Source organism: Clupea harengus, chromosome 9 (assembly GCF_900700415.2).
Source record: "Clupea harengus chromosome 9, Ch_v2.0.2, whole genome shotgun sequence".
NCBI classification, from domain to species: Eukaryota; Metazoa; Chordata; class Actinopteri; order Clupeiformes; family Clupeidae; genus Clupea; species Clupea harengus.
In genome coordinates this window covers 19,505,830-19,522,698 of record NC_045160.1, presented here as the reverse complement: position 1 = coordinate 19,522,698, position 16,869 = coordinate 19,505,830, and the positions used below count along the sequence as shown (strand labels likewise).

The 16,869-nt window shown below is 41.6% G+C and overlaps 2 protein-coding genes across 2 annotated transcripts in view; one reads left to right on the top strand and one right to left on the bottom strand.

Annotated features, from left to right (window-relative positions):
* The first annotated feature begins 303 nt into the window (after window positions 1–303).
* On the top strand, window positions 304–4,422 carry lyrm9 (LYR motif containing 9). Its single transcript, XM_012830471.3, has 3 exons — window positions 304–488; window positions 2,059–2,151; window positions 4,042–4,422. The coding sequence occupies exons 1-3, from the start codon at window positions 363–365 to the stop codon at window positions 4,057–4,059; spliced, it is 237 nt and encodes a 78-aa protein (XP_012685925.1). The 5' UTR covers window positions 304–362; the 3' UTR covers window positions 4,060–4,422.
* A 7,457-nt stretch (window positions 4,423–11,879) lies between these two features.
* The window catches only part of nlk2 (nemo-like kinase, type 2), a 58,106-nt gene continuing 53,116 nt past the window's right edge, over window positions 11,880–16,869 (bottom strand). Inside the window, exons 10-11 of the mRNA XM_012830492.3 lie at window positions 16,114–16,207; window positions 11,880–15,370 (exon numbers count right to left, since the gene is read on the bottom strand). Of these exons, the coding sequence (XP_012685946.1) occupies window positions 15,316–15,370; window positions 16,114–16,207 (149 nt within the window). The 3' untranslated portion in view covers window positions 11,880–15,315. The remainder of the gene's footprint in view (window positions 15,371–16,113; window positions 16,208–16,869) is intronic.

Genomic DNA, 16,869 nt, shown 5'->3' with positions numbered 1-16,869 from the left:
TTGGTCTAAAAGAAAACCAGCGAGAGGCTTTGTCATGTTCATGTTTAAGTAGGGAAAACAAATCCCCTATTCCTCCCCTTTGTCTGAGAGATTGGTCTTTCTAACCCTACACAGCCAGCCAATTATATCCTTGATCACTTTTGCTTATTTTATAGTGAAAGGCAGTGAATGTGTTACATAATGTGCTGGAATGTAGCGTTCACTAGATTAAACTAGAGTTTAACTACTAGAGCTACTAAAGTAGAGGACTTTTACTTTGAAAGGGTAAATGAAGATTGTGACGGAGGTAAGCGGAAGTTAGTCCTTACATGTAGCTGTGATATCAAGGATATCAGAGAAACAGACAACGTAAAAAGCTAGCAATGCCCCCACTTCCAGGTGCCGAACTGGTCCACACACCAGTCCAACTTTACCGTTACCTTTTGAGATGCTGTAAACTCTTGCCATCAACATCCATGCAACAACACTACCGGCATGCAGCAAGACAAGTGAGCGTGCTTTTCGCAAACGTATTCAGTAACTTATTTTTGAATGTTATCTAATCAATCTACAGACCTGCCCAACAGACCAGTATAGCCCCAAAGCGACGAAACCCGTGTGTCATATAGGCCATTCTCGAGAAATCAAAGGAAAAAGTATTCTCTGAACACTGTAGAGCCGATGCTGTTGGCAATACTCTGGGGCACCATTGCCATTCAACGTCATTGCACTCAGTGCAGTGTAACTTAGCAGTAGGCATCTAGCTTGCAACCTATCCATCTTTTTTTGCAACAAAACCAAAATTACATTTGGCAGGTGCGTTTGAAAGCGACTTGTACTACAGTGCAGATGTTCATCAGCCTTATGTGTGCTCCAAGGAATCAATGACCTTGGTGTCACCGCCTTGCTACAGTTCGTGCACCTGCCAGTGTTGTTGGTCTATGTGTGTTACCTGTAGGTTAACTGAGGTAACGCCTGCTCACCATGTTTACGACACATCAAACATATCTTCACTTGATCTATGCATACTATAGCGTACTTCATTGGCTAGTTAGTTCGGTCAATTCATTTCAAGTGCCCTAATGTTTGTTAATGTCTTACTGTATGGGCACAGATCCTTAAGATATATAACCTGAAATATGTATCTAATGAACATAAAATGACAGATATATAATTTAAGTAGTCTTTCATCTTAGGTCTGCAAAGTCTTACCCAAGGTATTTTGATTATATTAAAAGAATATTAGCTAAACCATGGAGAGTCATTGGACATATGTACTTTTGTATGTCAATTATAATTGTCTGCTGTGGCTCAGTAAAGGTTGAATTCAATACTTAAGATGAGCCACACCTGATAAAAACAGACAAAATCATCACTATTTTTGTGTTAAAGTAACATTATGCAAAAACTTTACCCTTAATAATAAAAAAAATAACAGCTTTAAAATAATTCTGGTGGTACACTGACTTGTAATACTGAGAATGGTGTCTGTGCCACTGCCACAGCACGCCTGGTGCGCCTGGTATTGCACTATGTACAGTAACTTTGGGGTAGAGGGCGCGAGACCTCTCATGTGAACAAACTATGCTTAATGGCACCACCTCACACACCAACAACTAGACCCATGCGCTAGCTATAAGAAGAAGCCATCGCAGAATTCTCTGTATGGACATCATGGCAGAAGCGACAAAGAAACCGAGGGAGACGTTGTCGGAGGATAGGAAGAGAAAAAGAGAGAATAACCGAGATAGAGACCGAACAAGTATCCAAACAAGTCAGAAGGCGAGCTGGCCTTCTTTCTGTTGGACTAGTCAGTAGTAATTTATTACCTGTCTTGCTATGTCTTGTGATGAGCTTTCTTGATGTCTGGCTGTGTTAGCAAAGTTGTCAACTCGCTAGTTTTCATCATAAACATCCCTGCCAATGCTATTTATGAAAGAATTTGACGTAGGCTGTAACTGTAACCGGAATAGGGCTTTAAGTTTTGAAATTGCACAAAATAAATGGAACTGTTTGCTGACATGACTTGCCAAGCCAGAGAAGAGTATGGAATGACATGGCATTTGGTGTGTGTTTCAGAGCTTCAATAGCCATGCTGATGAAGATGATAGAGAGCGGATACAATTTATCATCAAAAGAGCCATTACAGATGCCGACTGGATTCTGGAGAAGGTGGGCTGTCCAATGCAAATATAATGAGATGCGATAATAGTATTGATAACAAGACAGAATACTGTTGACTGTATGTAAAGACTACATTTGGGCAAAGTTGTTAATTAATAAATTGCTACCTTGTAATGTCTTCGATTTGCGCTGGAGTAGAGTAAACGACCATACAAAATAACAGAATTATTAACAGCATTATGATGCCATAATTGGGGTTGCCAGCCAGATATTCAGCACCTAAGTCAGGGTTCGTACGGTCATGAAAAACCTGGAAAAGTCATGGAATTTTAAAATGGTTATTTCCAGGCCTGGAAAAGTGCTTGAAAAAAATGAAATCCCAAAAGTTTTGGAAAAGTCATGGAAATTTGTTCACGGTTATTTACGCTGAGTTTTAAATAATGAATATGCTTTCAAAAGAAATACGCTCAAAATATAAGCAGGCATACGCTCTCATACTAACTGAAAAGTTTGGTGGCCATAGCAACAGTAACTAGCAGTAACTCAGGGAAGCGAACGGGATAATGTCAGGGAAGTGTAGATTTAACCATGCTTGGCTACAAATGGAAAAGTACATGTCATGGGTTAAAACAGACGAAGACCCGGGACGAGCAAAATGTAGGTTGTGTGGTGGCAAAACATTCGACATTTCAAACATGGGAGAGGCGGCATTAACCATTAACGAGCCATGCCAAAGGAAGCAAACAGAGCGCTGCTACTAGCGAAGCTTCAGCAACCCCTATCACCACAGCGAGGGCAACTGCTACGCCAAGCAGCACGTCTCTCTCGTCGGCTACCAAGCAGGCGTCGATAACCGATTCTGTAACGAAAAATGAAGTCCTAACTGCGGAGGTAATGTGGGCACTGAAGGTGGCCAATTCGCATTATTCTTTTGAATCATCCGAAGATGCCAGCCTGCTCTTTCGACGAATGTTCCCCGATAGCCAAATTGCAACACAATTGGGTCAGTCCATGCCAAACGTCCAAATAAAAAAAAAATCTCCCCACTCTACTCCCAATAGTTTTGTCACAAACAAAATGTTTTAGCAACTAAGTATGTGCATTTTCAGACGCTTTTTTTAGCAGCGTTTTCAGAAGAACCATTTTCAAATTGCTATAACTAGAAATGTATTTAAGCTAGCTCCTTCAAACTTTCTAGTCTTAAAATCAGCTACCATTACTTGAAGAATATGGACTTCCAGGTTGTGGCTTGGGTATATCATAGTATTCGGGGTGCTTGAATTTGCGCAAAAGTTGTACTCTACGCTCTGTGGCAGCATCTTTGAAGGCCTGTGGAAAGCTCAATGTTAAAGCTAGAGACTTTATATTATATACAGCCCTTCCTATGTGTGCTCTGTATAAAAACTGTCCCTATGTGATGAGAGCAGCTACCAACATGAAACTAACTGTTTTGGAAAGATTAGATATTTGTTCTTAACATATCACAAATTTGTGATGGTGTTCTGCCTCATTTTCTCAAAATTAATCTTTGAAAATGTGGGATTTTTGTACACGCCCAGCATTCAATGGCCTATGGAAGCATATTAAAATGCTAACAAAATGCACTAAGTTTATGACACAGAGCTTAAACTGCATAGTTTTGTATACTGTATGCTTTGGAATTCTCATTGTTAGTTTGAATACTAAATTGTATCACTTTTTTATGTATACACCGAGATTTCACAAAAAGTTTGGTCATGGAAATTTGGTTTGAAGTCATGGAAAAGTCATGGAAAAGTCATGGAAATCCATTGGTCAAAATGTGTATGAACCCTGCTAAGTGCACATAACATAACATTGAACAGTAACAGGGATGCTTTTGCTGACTTAACCTAAGAGTGTGTCTCTGCATGAACAGTTCATCAGTGTCTTACAAGCTCTTTTTTACTTTTATTTCAGTACACCAAAAAGAAGTGACCCTTTATCTATTGACAAACAGATGGATTCAGACCAAGTGCTTGTGCCATGGTGATCTACACATAAGTTGGCTCCCACCAGCTGAATGAGGGTGATGTCTGTATCACCGCACAGCTTCTCTTAGCTGTGTTTTTCTCTACGAGTTAAATCCAAGATATGTATATATATATATTTTGTAAAAATATGTCAATTTAGCCATTGAGACAGGATTGTATTTATTTGTGTGTATTTTTTGTCTTAAATAGTGTTCACAGATATCACTGTAATCTGACATCACTCATTTGAAATAAACACGGGTCAGAAATAATGATAAAAAGAAAAAAGTCACCTGAAAACAAAAGCCATTGTCTTATTTGTGTTATGAATGTTTCTTATGAATGTTTCTAAGTACAAATACAATATTTTACCAGCACCAATGCAACCCCAGACAATCACATTTACTCTACAGTGTCGCTTGTGTGTGTGAGAGCGTCGCTTGTGTGTGTGAGACAGCGTCGCTTGTATGTGTGAGACAGCGTCGCTTGTGTGTGTGAGAGCGTCGCTTGTGTGTGTGAGACAGCGTCGCTTGTGTGTGTGAGAGCGTCGCTCATGTGTGTGAGACAGCGTCGCTCATGTGTGTGAGACAGCATCGCTCATGTGTGTGAGACAGCGTCGCTTGTGTGTGTGAGACAGCGTCGCTCCTGTGTGTGAGACCGCGTCGCTTGTGTGTGTGAGACAGCGTCGCTCGTGTGTGTGAGAGCGTCGCTCATGTGTGTGAGACAGCGTCGCTTGTGTGTGTGAGACAGCGTCGCTTGTGTGTGTGAGACAGCGTCGCTTGTGTGTGTGAGACAGCGTCGCTCGTGTGTGAGACAGCGTCGCTTGTGTGTGTGAGACAGCGTCGCTCGTGTGTGTGATTATTTGAGGGGTTTTGTGCTTGTTTGTGTGTGATCTGACTTTACTCCTTTGAAATAAACAACGGCTAGAAATCATCTGAAAACAAATGGCGTTGTACTTATGAATGCACATGTTTCTAAGTATTCCTCATTATATCCTTGTTATGCTCTGGTTAGGGAAGGGACTTTTGGTGAAGGTGTTGTTGATTGATATCGAAACTTGGCAGTGGATACGAGTTGACTCATGCCAGCTGAATGAGCGTGATGTCAGTATCACTGAACAACCTCTCTTGAACGCCCAGCGTTCGAGCAATGCAGGATGTTTATTAAGTACAATTATATGTATGTAAAGCACTTTGAACTGCAACTCTTGTACGAAATGTGCTATATAAATAAAGTCTTACTTACTTACTAATTATACTCCTGAGGTAGTCATACATAACACAAAAGAGATAAACCCGCGGGCTCGCACCCAGTGTTACTCGGACCTTCCCCTCTGCCCTGCTTCTCACTGACTTTTCAAACCCTTTGTCTCACTAGTTGCTGCTCAGTGTCAAACGAATCAAACCATTTGCACCTGAGCTTGCAATCAGTGGATGGCCCGACCTCCCTAGTCCCCAGAGCACCCCCCCAGGGTCCCAGAGCCTGCCCAGTATAGGCCTGGTAAAGGGATTCACTAACGTTTAGAACCTAGTGGGACCCCATGAGCAGCTTGGGGTACCACACTTTCTACAGGAGTTAAAGCCAAGATATGTTTTTTTATGTTGACTAATGCTAGATTTATAGTCGTCTGTTTGGACGGAGACGGACACATAGCCACGCCTTGGCAACACCCTTCCCCGTGGTGGAACGCCCATCCGAGCCCTTCGGAGAGCTGGACGGACACCGACGTGCACCTCTCGATTTTTGTAACTTTTTCGGATACGAACGGATAGCGACGGATACCCCCTTGGCTGTGATTGGTCCGCTAACGAAATCATTTCCTAACGACATCATTTCCGGAATCTCACATTTCCTGTTTCATTCCCTATATGTTCCTATTCTGTTAAGAGAGTGGATGAACCCCACTTTTCTGTCAGAGCCAGCCGTGTCCAACAAAGTAGTGCCAGAGCCCAGCACGAGGGTCAGAAATACTGGGAGGGAACTTTCTGGAGTTTATTTCAGCGTGGAGACTCCCTCTAAGCGTGTGACTCAGACAATGGCCTTCCTGACTGTACCATGTGTTGGCATTTATACCATTCAGTCAAGTAGAGTACAGGGGAGGGGGTGAGACCACACCCTACAGGTAATGGCAGGAAGGGGAGACAGTGGGGTGAGGGGTTCACCTGTGGGGTGAGGGGGTGAGAACAGCGGACAAAGGGTGATAGCAGGAAGGAGGCTATCTGGGGGGAAGGGGTTCGGCAGTGGTGTAGTGGTCCCTGGAAAAGTGGGTATACTCTTAATTTTTTTAAGCAGCCCATACAGCACAGGATAAACGCCCTGTTTTGAGAAGTGGGTATACGCAATGCTGACTGAAAAATAAGTGGGTATACTCCGTATACCTGCGTATACCCTGGACTACACCACTGGGGTTCAGATGCTCAATGAGACAGACAGTACACATCCAGGGGTATGACTAACAGATACAAAATAATGCTACACTGAGTTCATGTCTCTTACAACAGTAGAATAGCAATATTTAGTTCCATCACTACCTACCTGTAGTTAGACAGGATAAGGTGGAGGCACGGAAAGAGGGGTAAGGGGAAGCCAGAGACACGTTACATTCAGACAAAATATGTTTTAATGAGCCAACACCCAAACACAACTTGCCGCATGAATATATTGTTTTGTAAGGTTGGTTGCTGTTTAATTCCTTTGTACATAACATGTTGGGAGTGGAATTTCGTGCACATCGGTATGTAGCACGGATGTGCTTGTGCAAAGTTAAGTCTGATGTACCAATTGCTGGAACAGTGGAACAGTCGTCATTAAGAGGCTAATTTAGTGTTTCTGACGAACCTGCAGTCCTGGCGCTATTTTGTTGCCATATACAACATACAGCATATATCACATGCATATATAATATTATCATTATTATTATTATTCATAGAACTAGGAAGTATCATACTAGCAAATAAACTAAATGCTAATCTGACAGAGGTGACATCTATGATGGAGTTGACACGTGTCTGATCTGGGTGACAAAAGTCTGGATTTGTAGTCATTTTAATTGTTTAAAGATTTTAATTAATAGGTTAATGCATTAAAACAAATATAATAGTAAAGAAAATCTGACATCTGATGGTGTTGACAAATTAGGCATTATTTTCACAAAACAAATGGAGTTGATGTAGTAGCTATTTAATTTTTTCTGTTGAAGCTAGCTGCTAACAGAACCTACTTCATAAGAATAAAGTTACCTAAAAAATGTCAAATAACTTCCTTAGAAACCTGAAGACGTTATTGAGATATCATGGTTGTGACAGAGGAGATATTAACATTAAGATTTCAAAATATTCAAAAACTATCGAATTTATCATCTCAAATGTATTGTGAGCCATTCATCTGTTTGATACTGATGTATTCTGAAGAGGTGAAATGTGGCAAGAGGCTGTTGTATCACATTGTCACTAATCATGTCTAGTTTCCAAGTGTTTGTCCCCATACAGATCCTCTGCATGAACAACCGTCCCACGAGCCTGTGGGATAAACATTCAAATGATGTCAACTTGGTAAAATCAGCTCCATCCATTAACCCTTTACAGTCTGGGCCATTTCCCCACGTTTTGGTCTGCCCTTGGTTTTGCTCTATTTTACCAGTCATAAATGTTTCCAGCCCAAGTGTTTGGTTCAATTTATTCAGCAGAACCCCTGCTTTCATCATATGCCATTAATTCTAGATTTCTCCTTGTGCCAACATCAACGACTACCCATATACATCAGTTATTTTGTTCTTTATTTGGGTTTTTATGATTTATTTGTGTTATTTTGTCTTTTATTCCTTCCACTTTTATTTATTTATTGTATTTGTATTTTCATTTGAGCATTGCATCCTGTTGTTTTAAATGATTTATATAAATACCACAGATACAGAATGTAGTATTTTTCAGACTGCAAGACTTACAAATGGCTTATGGGTGAGGCTGTTTAGGAATCAGGCGTCATGCCAGACTTGAGAGAGAGAGAGGTTTCCCGCTGCCAAAGATGGGGGGAACACAAGTTTCTGCGTTTCCTGGGCCTTTTGGAACATGCCTGCACCCTGGGAACTGTTTCTGATGATCCAGCACTTCTTGTAATTGTAGAGACTTCACGTTCAGTGTGTGGCGCAGTACACCAAGTGGGCATGGAAGTACCCCTGGGGTGAGCAGATCAAATGAATGAACTGGTCAATGCTGTAAGGGTCTAAAGTTCCGCAGCCATAAGGATGGCCATGCGCAGATGGTGATGGTTCCTAGTATTGTGATGGATGCTTGAAAGTTTTAAGATCTTTAAAGAATCTTTAAAAAAGGGGAATGATGGAACCAAAGCGTTTTCCTGTTTGCCGTTTTCCCAGTTTCAATGCAAAGACTTGGATTTTCTGAGAACAACAGTACATTAATGGGATTCTTAATCAAGTCCACAAGCCCAAAATTGACCCATTTTAATGCTTCCTTAACAGTTTTCAGCTGCACAAACTTAATTGCAAAAAGGGTTTTCTAATCATGTTTTAGCCTTTTTAATGTAATAATTAGGTAATATCTCACAAAATGCTCCACTGAAACACAATAGTAATGGTTGTAGTAAATTGGCCTTTTAGGCCTACTTAGATATTCCACTAAAAATGGTCTGTTTCCAGCTTTAATTCATTCAGTGTGAATTTCATGTCCTTTTAGTTGAAAAGTGTTTTAAGTGTTTCTAAAGTGTTTAATGGTAGTGTATGAACATCACTGTTGGAAAGCTACAATGAAATTCCTATTTTTTTTTAAACTAGCTCATAGTATCTACAAGGCTTGACTTTTGGCCAGAAGCATAAAAAAGCTAGGAGTATTTTTTGAGAAACATGAATGCTTTTTTGACCCACCTGGTGAAGTCCACCTGTGAAGATGCTAAGCTTTGCTTTTGCTTTTGTTGTGACATGGCACTGACACATACTTCCCAGAATATATGTGTTTGTAGTCATGAAAGGTGAACTAGTTAGGGTGGAGATAACCGGTTTTCTTTTCGATTTCACAGCTCTAAAATGTTCAAAGGATTGAATATGGTATGAATTGTCCGCCTATTCACCAGCAAGGGGGATTTAATGAGCTAGCTGGAAGCCTCACCCACGGTAGCTGATTAAAAATGGTCCGAGTTTTGATGCATAAAGATTTTGGTCACTTTTTCAGTTCTACAGACATTCTACTGACATCTCTGGGCTTCCGTCCTTCTGTTGATTCGACTCAGCACATGACAGCTGGTGTTATGTATCCAGAGGTGCCATGAGTCTTCACTCCCATCCCCTTTTAGATTGTTTTTCCCCCCCATTAATTTCATTATTCATTTTTCAACTAATTGTTGATGGATAATGACTAATGGTTACTAAAAACAATATTGCATCATATTGCTGTCTCTTGCTTTTGCAGCTATCCATAACTAAACATGTTACCAAATATCAACATGACCAGACATTCAGATGAAATCCTAAAAGGTTCCTGAGAAGCAGGACTGGAAGTCCCCCATCTCAGCTACCACAGCATTCTATTCCAGTTTAATAGCTTTTATCAAAGGTGAGGTGCTGAGTGCCAGTCGCGTCCACTGTCTCCGGCCCCGCAGGGTGAATCACACACCTCCAGCTGGTGCGTCACAATCCCCTTGTTTCATGGTGTGGCGAAAGGCTTGGGCCACTGGCGCCAGTGAATGACCTCTTTGTGAGGGCGAGGCGGTGAGAGAAAAAGGGCGATGGTGTGGAGGAGACATGACGCGCTGCACTGTGCCGCTGGGCACCAGCCTCCTCGCATTAGCGTTCCAGAGGACTGACTGGACACTGCTCTCAATCAGCAGTGGCTTATTTCCTCCCCGATCCAACCGCTGATTCCAGTCAGGCCTCTCAGATCAGGAATGGTCAGAGCAAACCCTAAACAGAAATAGCCCAGGACACTCAGATATGACATTTCAGCGTCGCTGAGAACTTTTTCACTGCTGACACAGTACAGGTGTGGGGCTATTTTAGTTGGAAGATAAATGGTAGAAAATCCAAGAGGGCAACAGAACATACTGCTCAAGGAGGTTACTTGTGATTCAGGGAGGGCATGGGTATCCCCCTTATGTACCTCTCTTAATGGATGGCTTAGTGATTGAGGTAACCATTATTACACATCAGAGGTCAGAACAGTGGTCCAGGTAGTGTCTTACTTTAGAACTGATCTACTGTGAACGCAGTGTTTTTCTGCCCTCTCCTGAGGCAAGTGTGTAATGAATTACTAAAATAAATCCCTAGTCCATACCATGCCAACGCCAGTCTTCATCACTGGGATGAACAAGCAACTTTTGAATATTACTTTGTACTGGAAATATCAGATGCTTCAATCTAATCCTACCCGCCTAAATATGAGCTCTCGATTGGAATGGAAAGGGTAGGAGCCCGAGAAGACAAATAAATGCATCCAAAACACAATGCCTAAAGTCTAATAACAGATTTGGCAGTTATTTTATCTAAAAGATACTAGACAGATAACACATATTAGGGGATTTCAACATTATTTCCTAATACATTCTAAATTGTGGTTTTGACTGTTCCATGGTGTAACCTTACCATTTGTCCAAACTACCAGACATTCATGTACTTTATGTTTTGCCTGGTATGGTATTATGTTCTCTCTGCCACTCTCTTCTGAAACCTCAAATTTCATGACCCCTCCCAAAGCAAAACATCTAAATTTAAAGTCTGGATGTTGGAACACCACAATGACATGTCTGTCTGAAACCTCTGAAGCCAGACCTATACGGTTTTGTACATGCCCACGCTAAAAAGAATGACTAGAGACTAGAATCCTAATAATCATAGACACATCCTAAACTCTCCCCAGATAAGATATTGGTGTCAGTGTCTTCCGGGGTTGTAGTCCAATGACTGGATTCACAGACATTTCATGGAGGACTTGTGGCAGTCTCAACAACTCGGTCAGGCCTATTTCACCTGGGTCAGTAGTAATTAGGTTGTGATGATTCGATTATTAAATGTCATATAGCCTATTAGCAACCGGACCTATAATCGAGGCCTACTTGCTCACTTGATGAAGTTGCTTATGCAGGCTTCTTACTACATGAGGGCCTTACATTATTTAAATATATATATTAAGGAAAATAATATTAGCCTTTGTGTTGTAAGCTAAGATGTATGTGTGGTATTTACACAAAGTTGAGTGTATCAATGTATTTACGTGACTGCTTACATACTAGGTATTGTTTGAGAACTGTGTGCGTAATGAACGCTCATAAATTGTGCTTTGAATGCATGTAAGTAGGGGAACCATTATCAGTCATTTACTCCATGGTGCCTTAGACTAAGAGAATCCTGACTCCCTGAGCCCTGATCATTGTGTGGCAAGAGAGAACACATACATATGCTGCGTGGAGTGCTGAGAGAATCATGAGGGCTGTTTCATTATGGGGGCCATCTTAACATTATGGTACTTGTTGAGTTCTCTAGAAGTTGAAGGAAAGAGGTGAAGCAGTCAGAGGGGACATTCATAGCAACTTTCTGGAAATCTGCAATGCTGTGACTGATTCTGTTGAGATGTATTGTGAAGAACTGAAAACAAATCTGAATTAAACAAAACAAAATGATTACCCTTAGTTATCCCATTTGAGGCCTTTTGTAACACTATACTCTGTAGCGCCATATTCAGCCACTAGATGGCGATCTGCCTGCCCATGCTGAGAGATGGGGGAGACAAATTAAGCACATTTCATTCGAAAAAAAATGACAATGGAGAGGGTACAACAGTGTTGTTTTGTCATTTTTTTAAATGTCAACATTTAATGAGCTTGACCACGGTACTTCAAATCTACATTTTTGTTGAGAGACCAAACATGGTTTTATTTTTTAACCCAACGGAAGATTTAAATTCATCTGTCTCCCAGTCCCTCGGTTTGACCATCATAAGCTTTCAGGCAACTAACAGCTCTCTTTAATATATATCGTAAAATGTATTGAAATACCATTACCTCTGAATATAAACTTCAAATGTCTTATAAAAATGCCTGACAGAAGTAGTACCTATTTACCCTTTGATGTCTCTCACACCGCACACTACCATTGTATCTTTTGTTTTCATTTGCATGTTGTCATTTTTACATATCCCCCTGAAAATACAAGCATTACCATGTATTTGTACTTCATTTGAACAAAAACTATCACCTCAATTACTGAAGGTTGACACGTCAAATAGGATTTCTGTGAACTAACAGTCAGAGAATACTTGGCCAAGAATAAGTATGTAATTTTCCAAATAGGAATACAAGGGGCCTCCTCCTCTTAATGTAATCTGAATTTTGATGATGACTTTCATTCCATAGTGGGAGTTTTTTTTACTTGTAGGACTATAAAAACTGGAAGGGACATTCAAGTTTTAAATCTCCACAGAAAATCAAAAATGTGGAGGTAAACAACCAAGTCATTGAGCTCAAGAGGTAGAGACCAACATTGTGAATCCATTATATACATATACACAAATAGTTCAGTGTTTTGTTGTCTAAAGGAGAAAATAATAGTAATAATTAATAATAATAATAATAACAATAATAAAAATTAATAATAATAATAAAAGAGGGCTTCTACTTCGATACTCATATCCACAGCTCTGAAGTACACACAATACACAATTAACATAATTGGCTATGTGTTTTTGCCTGAGTTAATCAGAAATAATAATAATTTGGATTATCTCTGAACACTTTCTTACTGCAGGGGGAGTTAAGAAAAGAGAAAACGAAAACAAAATTATATACAATTATATGTGAGTCTCAGAAAAAAAAGAAAAAAAGAAGAGAGAGGAACACACACAAAAAAAATGTACAGCCCTAAAATGTGCAGGCCTCCCTATCTATACAGCAGTAATGTTGGAGTCTTCCTCAGTTTTTTTTAGGTACTGCAAGTTTTTTTTAATCCACTGTAGAATTCTCTGCCGTTTTATCCTAGTAGCTACTCATGTATTTACATAACATATTCAGTGGGTCATGAGAGCATGCCATTGAAACATTAAAAAGAAATAATAATTAAAAAATCATCTAAAAATATATTAAATAGTTTCTCTCTTTTTTTTCCTGCTTCTAGGTGGGTATGGATAGGTAAGAGAGTGTGGCTATACAGTGTTTGAGTAATGGGGTGCGAATGTTCCTCTGGTTTTATCCTGGGAACGAAAAGCCTACATTAGCGCTCCTCTCTCTCCTGACTGGACGTCAGTGCCTTCTCTGGGGCTGGCAGAGACAAAACAGGCCGACTGAAAGCTAGGGGGCAGCTTTTACAACACATCTGTCCTCTCTCCTGCTCCCACTCTATGGTGGTCCATTTCAGCAGATGAACAAGCGAATGAACAAATCAATGAACAAAGGTTAATACAAGTCTCTAGCATGGTATTTACGCAAGGATGCATACACCACCATTATCCATTTGCTCTCACACACACACATGGAATAAATTAAATATCTTCAAGGAATGGTCTAACAACACCTATGAGCCTCAGTGTCAAGTCAGTCATTTCCTAATGTCTGCTGATTTGCCCCTACTGTTCAACTCGACACTTAAACTTTTTTCTTTTTTTCTTTCTTTCTTTCTTTCTACCTATGTGCCTGTTTGCCTGTGGTCACTGTCCTCATTACAGCAGACAGATGCGCCACGTGATCACATCGGCTGCCAACTCCAAGAGGCCGAGCTGCACCCTCCTTTTGTGCGCTCACCTATCTCTTCCTGAACAGAGACTGCACCCTACTCTTGTGCGCTCACCTATCTCTTCCTGAACAGAGACTGCACCCTCCTCTTGTGCGCTCACCTATCTCTTCCTGAACAGAGACTGCTCAACAAGCACGAGCTCATCTCCTCTGTTCTCAAAAGTTAAGGACCTGGCATGACCAAATCTGCTACGATCAGGTCTATACCATACGCTGGAGACTGTCTCGGACCCACCTTTAAATATCAGATGAGCCATGATCAAAACCAGGAGACGTAAGGGACTACCCCCGCCCCCCCCCCCTAGTCTGTGAAAACACTTCTCTCTCTCTCAGTTTTGTCCACAAGACTTGATCCAGGTGGGACCTCTGGTGATGCCCACCTCTTTTCAGGACGCCCTCAACTGCCCGTTTCCAAGCTTCTCTGCAAGGCCACAGCCTCATTGCTCTGCCGTATGTGCTGTTATAAGCAAACACAGACTCAACACGGACCTAAGAGTTCATCGAATACGCTGACGGGAGGAAAACAAACAAACCAAAAATCAAGTACTGACTGTTTCTACAAAAGTAGGAATGGACAAGGAGGAGACTGAAAGAGATAGAAAGTGAAAGGCAAACACCTAGAAAAAAAAACTAACATACCCTAACTTCTTATTATAATGCTTACACAGTATGAGAGAGTATTAAAAAAAAAAAAAATCACATTCAGGTCATCCTTTCAGTCAAGACAGTTGGAGAGAGTGAGAGGGCATAAGAGAGAGAAGGAGAGAAAAAGAGGACGAAAGCCTGGTGTCTTCTGCTCGCTGCAGAACAGAACAAACAGCCTTCCAACCTCTTGGAGACAAATGAACAAAGAATTATCTACACTACGCATGTGAATGCTCTTCCATCACTTCTTCTTCCTCTTCCTCTTCCTTCCTCTAAGATCTTCGACAGCCACATGTTTCCTTCAACAGGAGGCAGAGAGCCCCAGGCCCAAGTAACACTCTTGTCCACGGTGGGCCAGGGGGCTCCATAAACACACAAACACGTGAACACACACACACACACACACACACACACATACATACAAACCTTAGTGCATGTGTATGTGTGTGTGTGTGTGTGTGTGTGTGTGTGAGAGAGTATTCACAAACTTTATGCTCACCTTAAATACACATGAGCCCTACCCCTCCGTCCCCCATTATATCTAACAAAAGCACACTCTAAATCAGCAGTGGTTGGTACATTAACAAAAAAGAAAACAAACAAAAAAAAAAAGGAAAAAAAATCCATCTTCAGTTAGTATTACAGTTCACAATGTGATCAGAAAACATCTTTCTTTGCTAGTCCTAGACTCCAGTGAAATGCTACGTAGTTTTCTTGGAGATGCCTGGTCCTCTTCAGTAGTTCGGAGTGAGGGGGTTCGTGGTTGGGGTGGGGGTGAGGTTCATGTGGAGGACACTGGGGCGGGGCTGTGGCCACCTGGGGGCTGGAGCTTCCCAGCATTCAGTGGGCTTCACTCCCACACCAGAGGAGATGGGGGCATCTCAGACGGCTGAGCCACCGTGGAGCTGCAGGGAGCGGCACAGAGGATGGATGGATGGATGGAGGGGTGGATGAAGAGAGAGGGTGTGGTGAAGAGAATGGGTTGGGCAGAGGTAGAGAGAGAGGGTGTGGTGAAGAGAATGGGTTGGGCAGAGGTATCGAGAGAGGGTGTGGTGAAGAGAATGGGTTGGGCAGAGGTAGAGAGAGAGGGTATGGTGAAGAGAATGGGTTGGGCAGAGGTAGAGAGAGAGGGTGTGGTGAAGAGAATGGGTTGGGCAGAGGTAGAAAGAGAGGGTATGGTGAAGAGAATGGGTTGGGCAGAGGTAGAGAGAGAGGGTATGGTGAAGAGAATGGGTTGGGCAGAGGTAGAGAGAGAGGGTGTGGTGAAGAGAATGGGTTGGGCAGAGGTAGAGAGAATGAGTGGAGAAGGGAGAGAGAGGACGGGGTCGAAGTAGAGAGAGATTGGAGAAAGAGAGATGATTCATGATTTGTTTGATTGTAATCATTTTAGTATTGAAATTGTGCGTGCAATTCTCACTGTCTCTAATCTAACACACACACACACACACACACACACACACACACACACACACCAGCAACAGCCCATTTTCCTTTGAGTAAATGTAAGTATAAATATCTTCCACGCGCCATGCCCGGCAATGTGGGAGGTTACTCCAGCAGGTGGCACAAGAGGCGGGTGCTGCTGAGGGGACTTGGTGCTCTGGCAGCTGGCAGTGAGCTGAGCTCAGCTCTGAAGGGAGCGTCTTACCTGATGAAGCTTTTGAAAGCGGCAGACTGGGGGTTGATGCAGAGTGGCACCCGGTTTCCCTTCTGCTGCTCCAGTATGAACTGGTGGATGATCTCTGCAAGAGAGAGGGAGAGAAGGAGAGAGAGAGAGAGAGAGAAGGAGAGAAAGAGAGAGAGAGAGAGAGAGAGAGAAAACATTGAGGATTGGGAGATGAGGGGATGATGTGGAAGTGGAACAATGCTAAACCACTTTCAGTCAGCCTTGTTGCCTCAAGCCATCTTTGTACTTTGTCTCCGTGTGAAAGAAAAAATGCAGAGTTTGGTCGAGGGCTGAAGACTGACTGTGCAAGTAAAGCAATGCATACAAACCCTCAGTCTGAGGTTCACATTGTCTATTTATAATTCAGGCATACATTGGAAGTATTTGCATGTTTTGGCCATTTTATTCCTGATTTTGCAAAGCATCTCTCCTTTTCAACTAATCAGTAATGGTTAAAAAGCGAGGAGATACATAAAATCACATTTCCACACTAATCGTAACAAAATTCAATATAGTAGAAAGGAGATGAATGAATTGACAAAAGCTCTGCAAGAACTTGAATTGATGACATGAATTACCTTAATGAACTTTGAGTAGGTAAACAAATTACCTTAATAACACATTTCTAAATTAAAGATTGTCTTTATATCAATGTAAACTCTATTGGGTGAGGGAAATTAATTCGACATAGTTGGCCGTTGGGCAGCTTTGACCAAGAGAGTCTTAAACAAACAAACT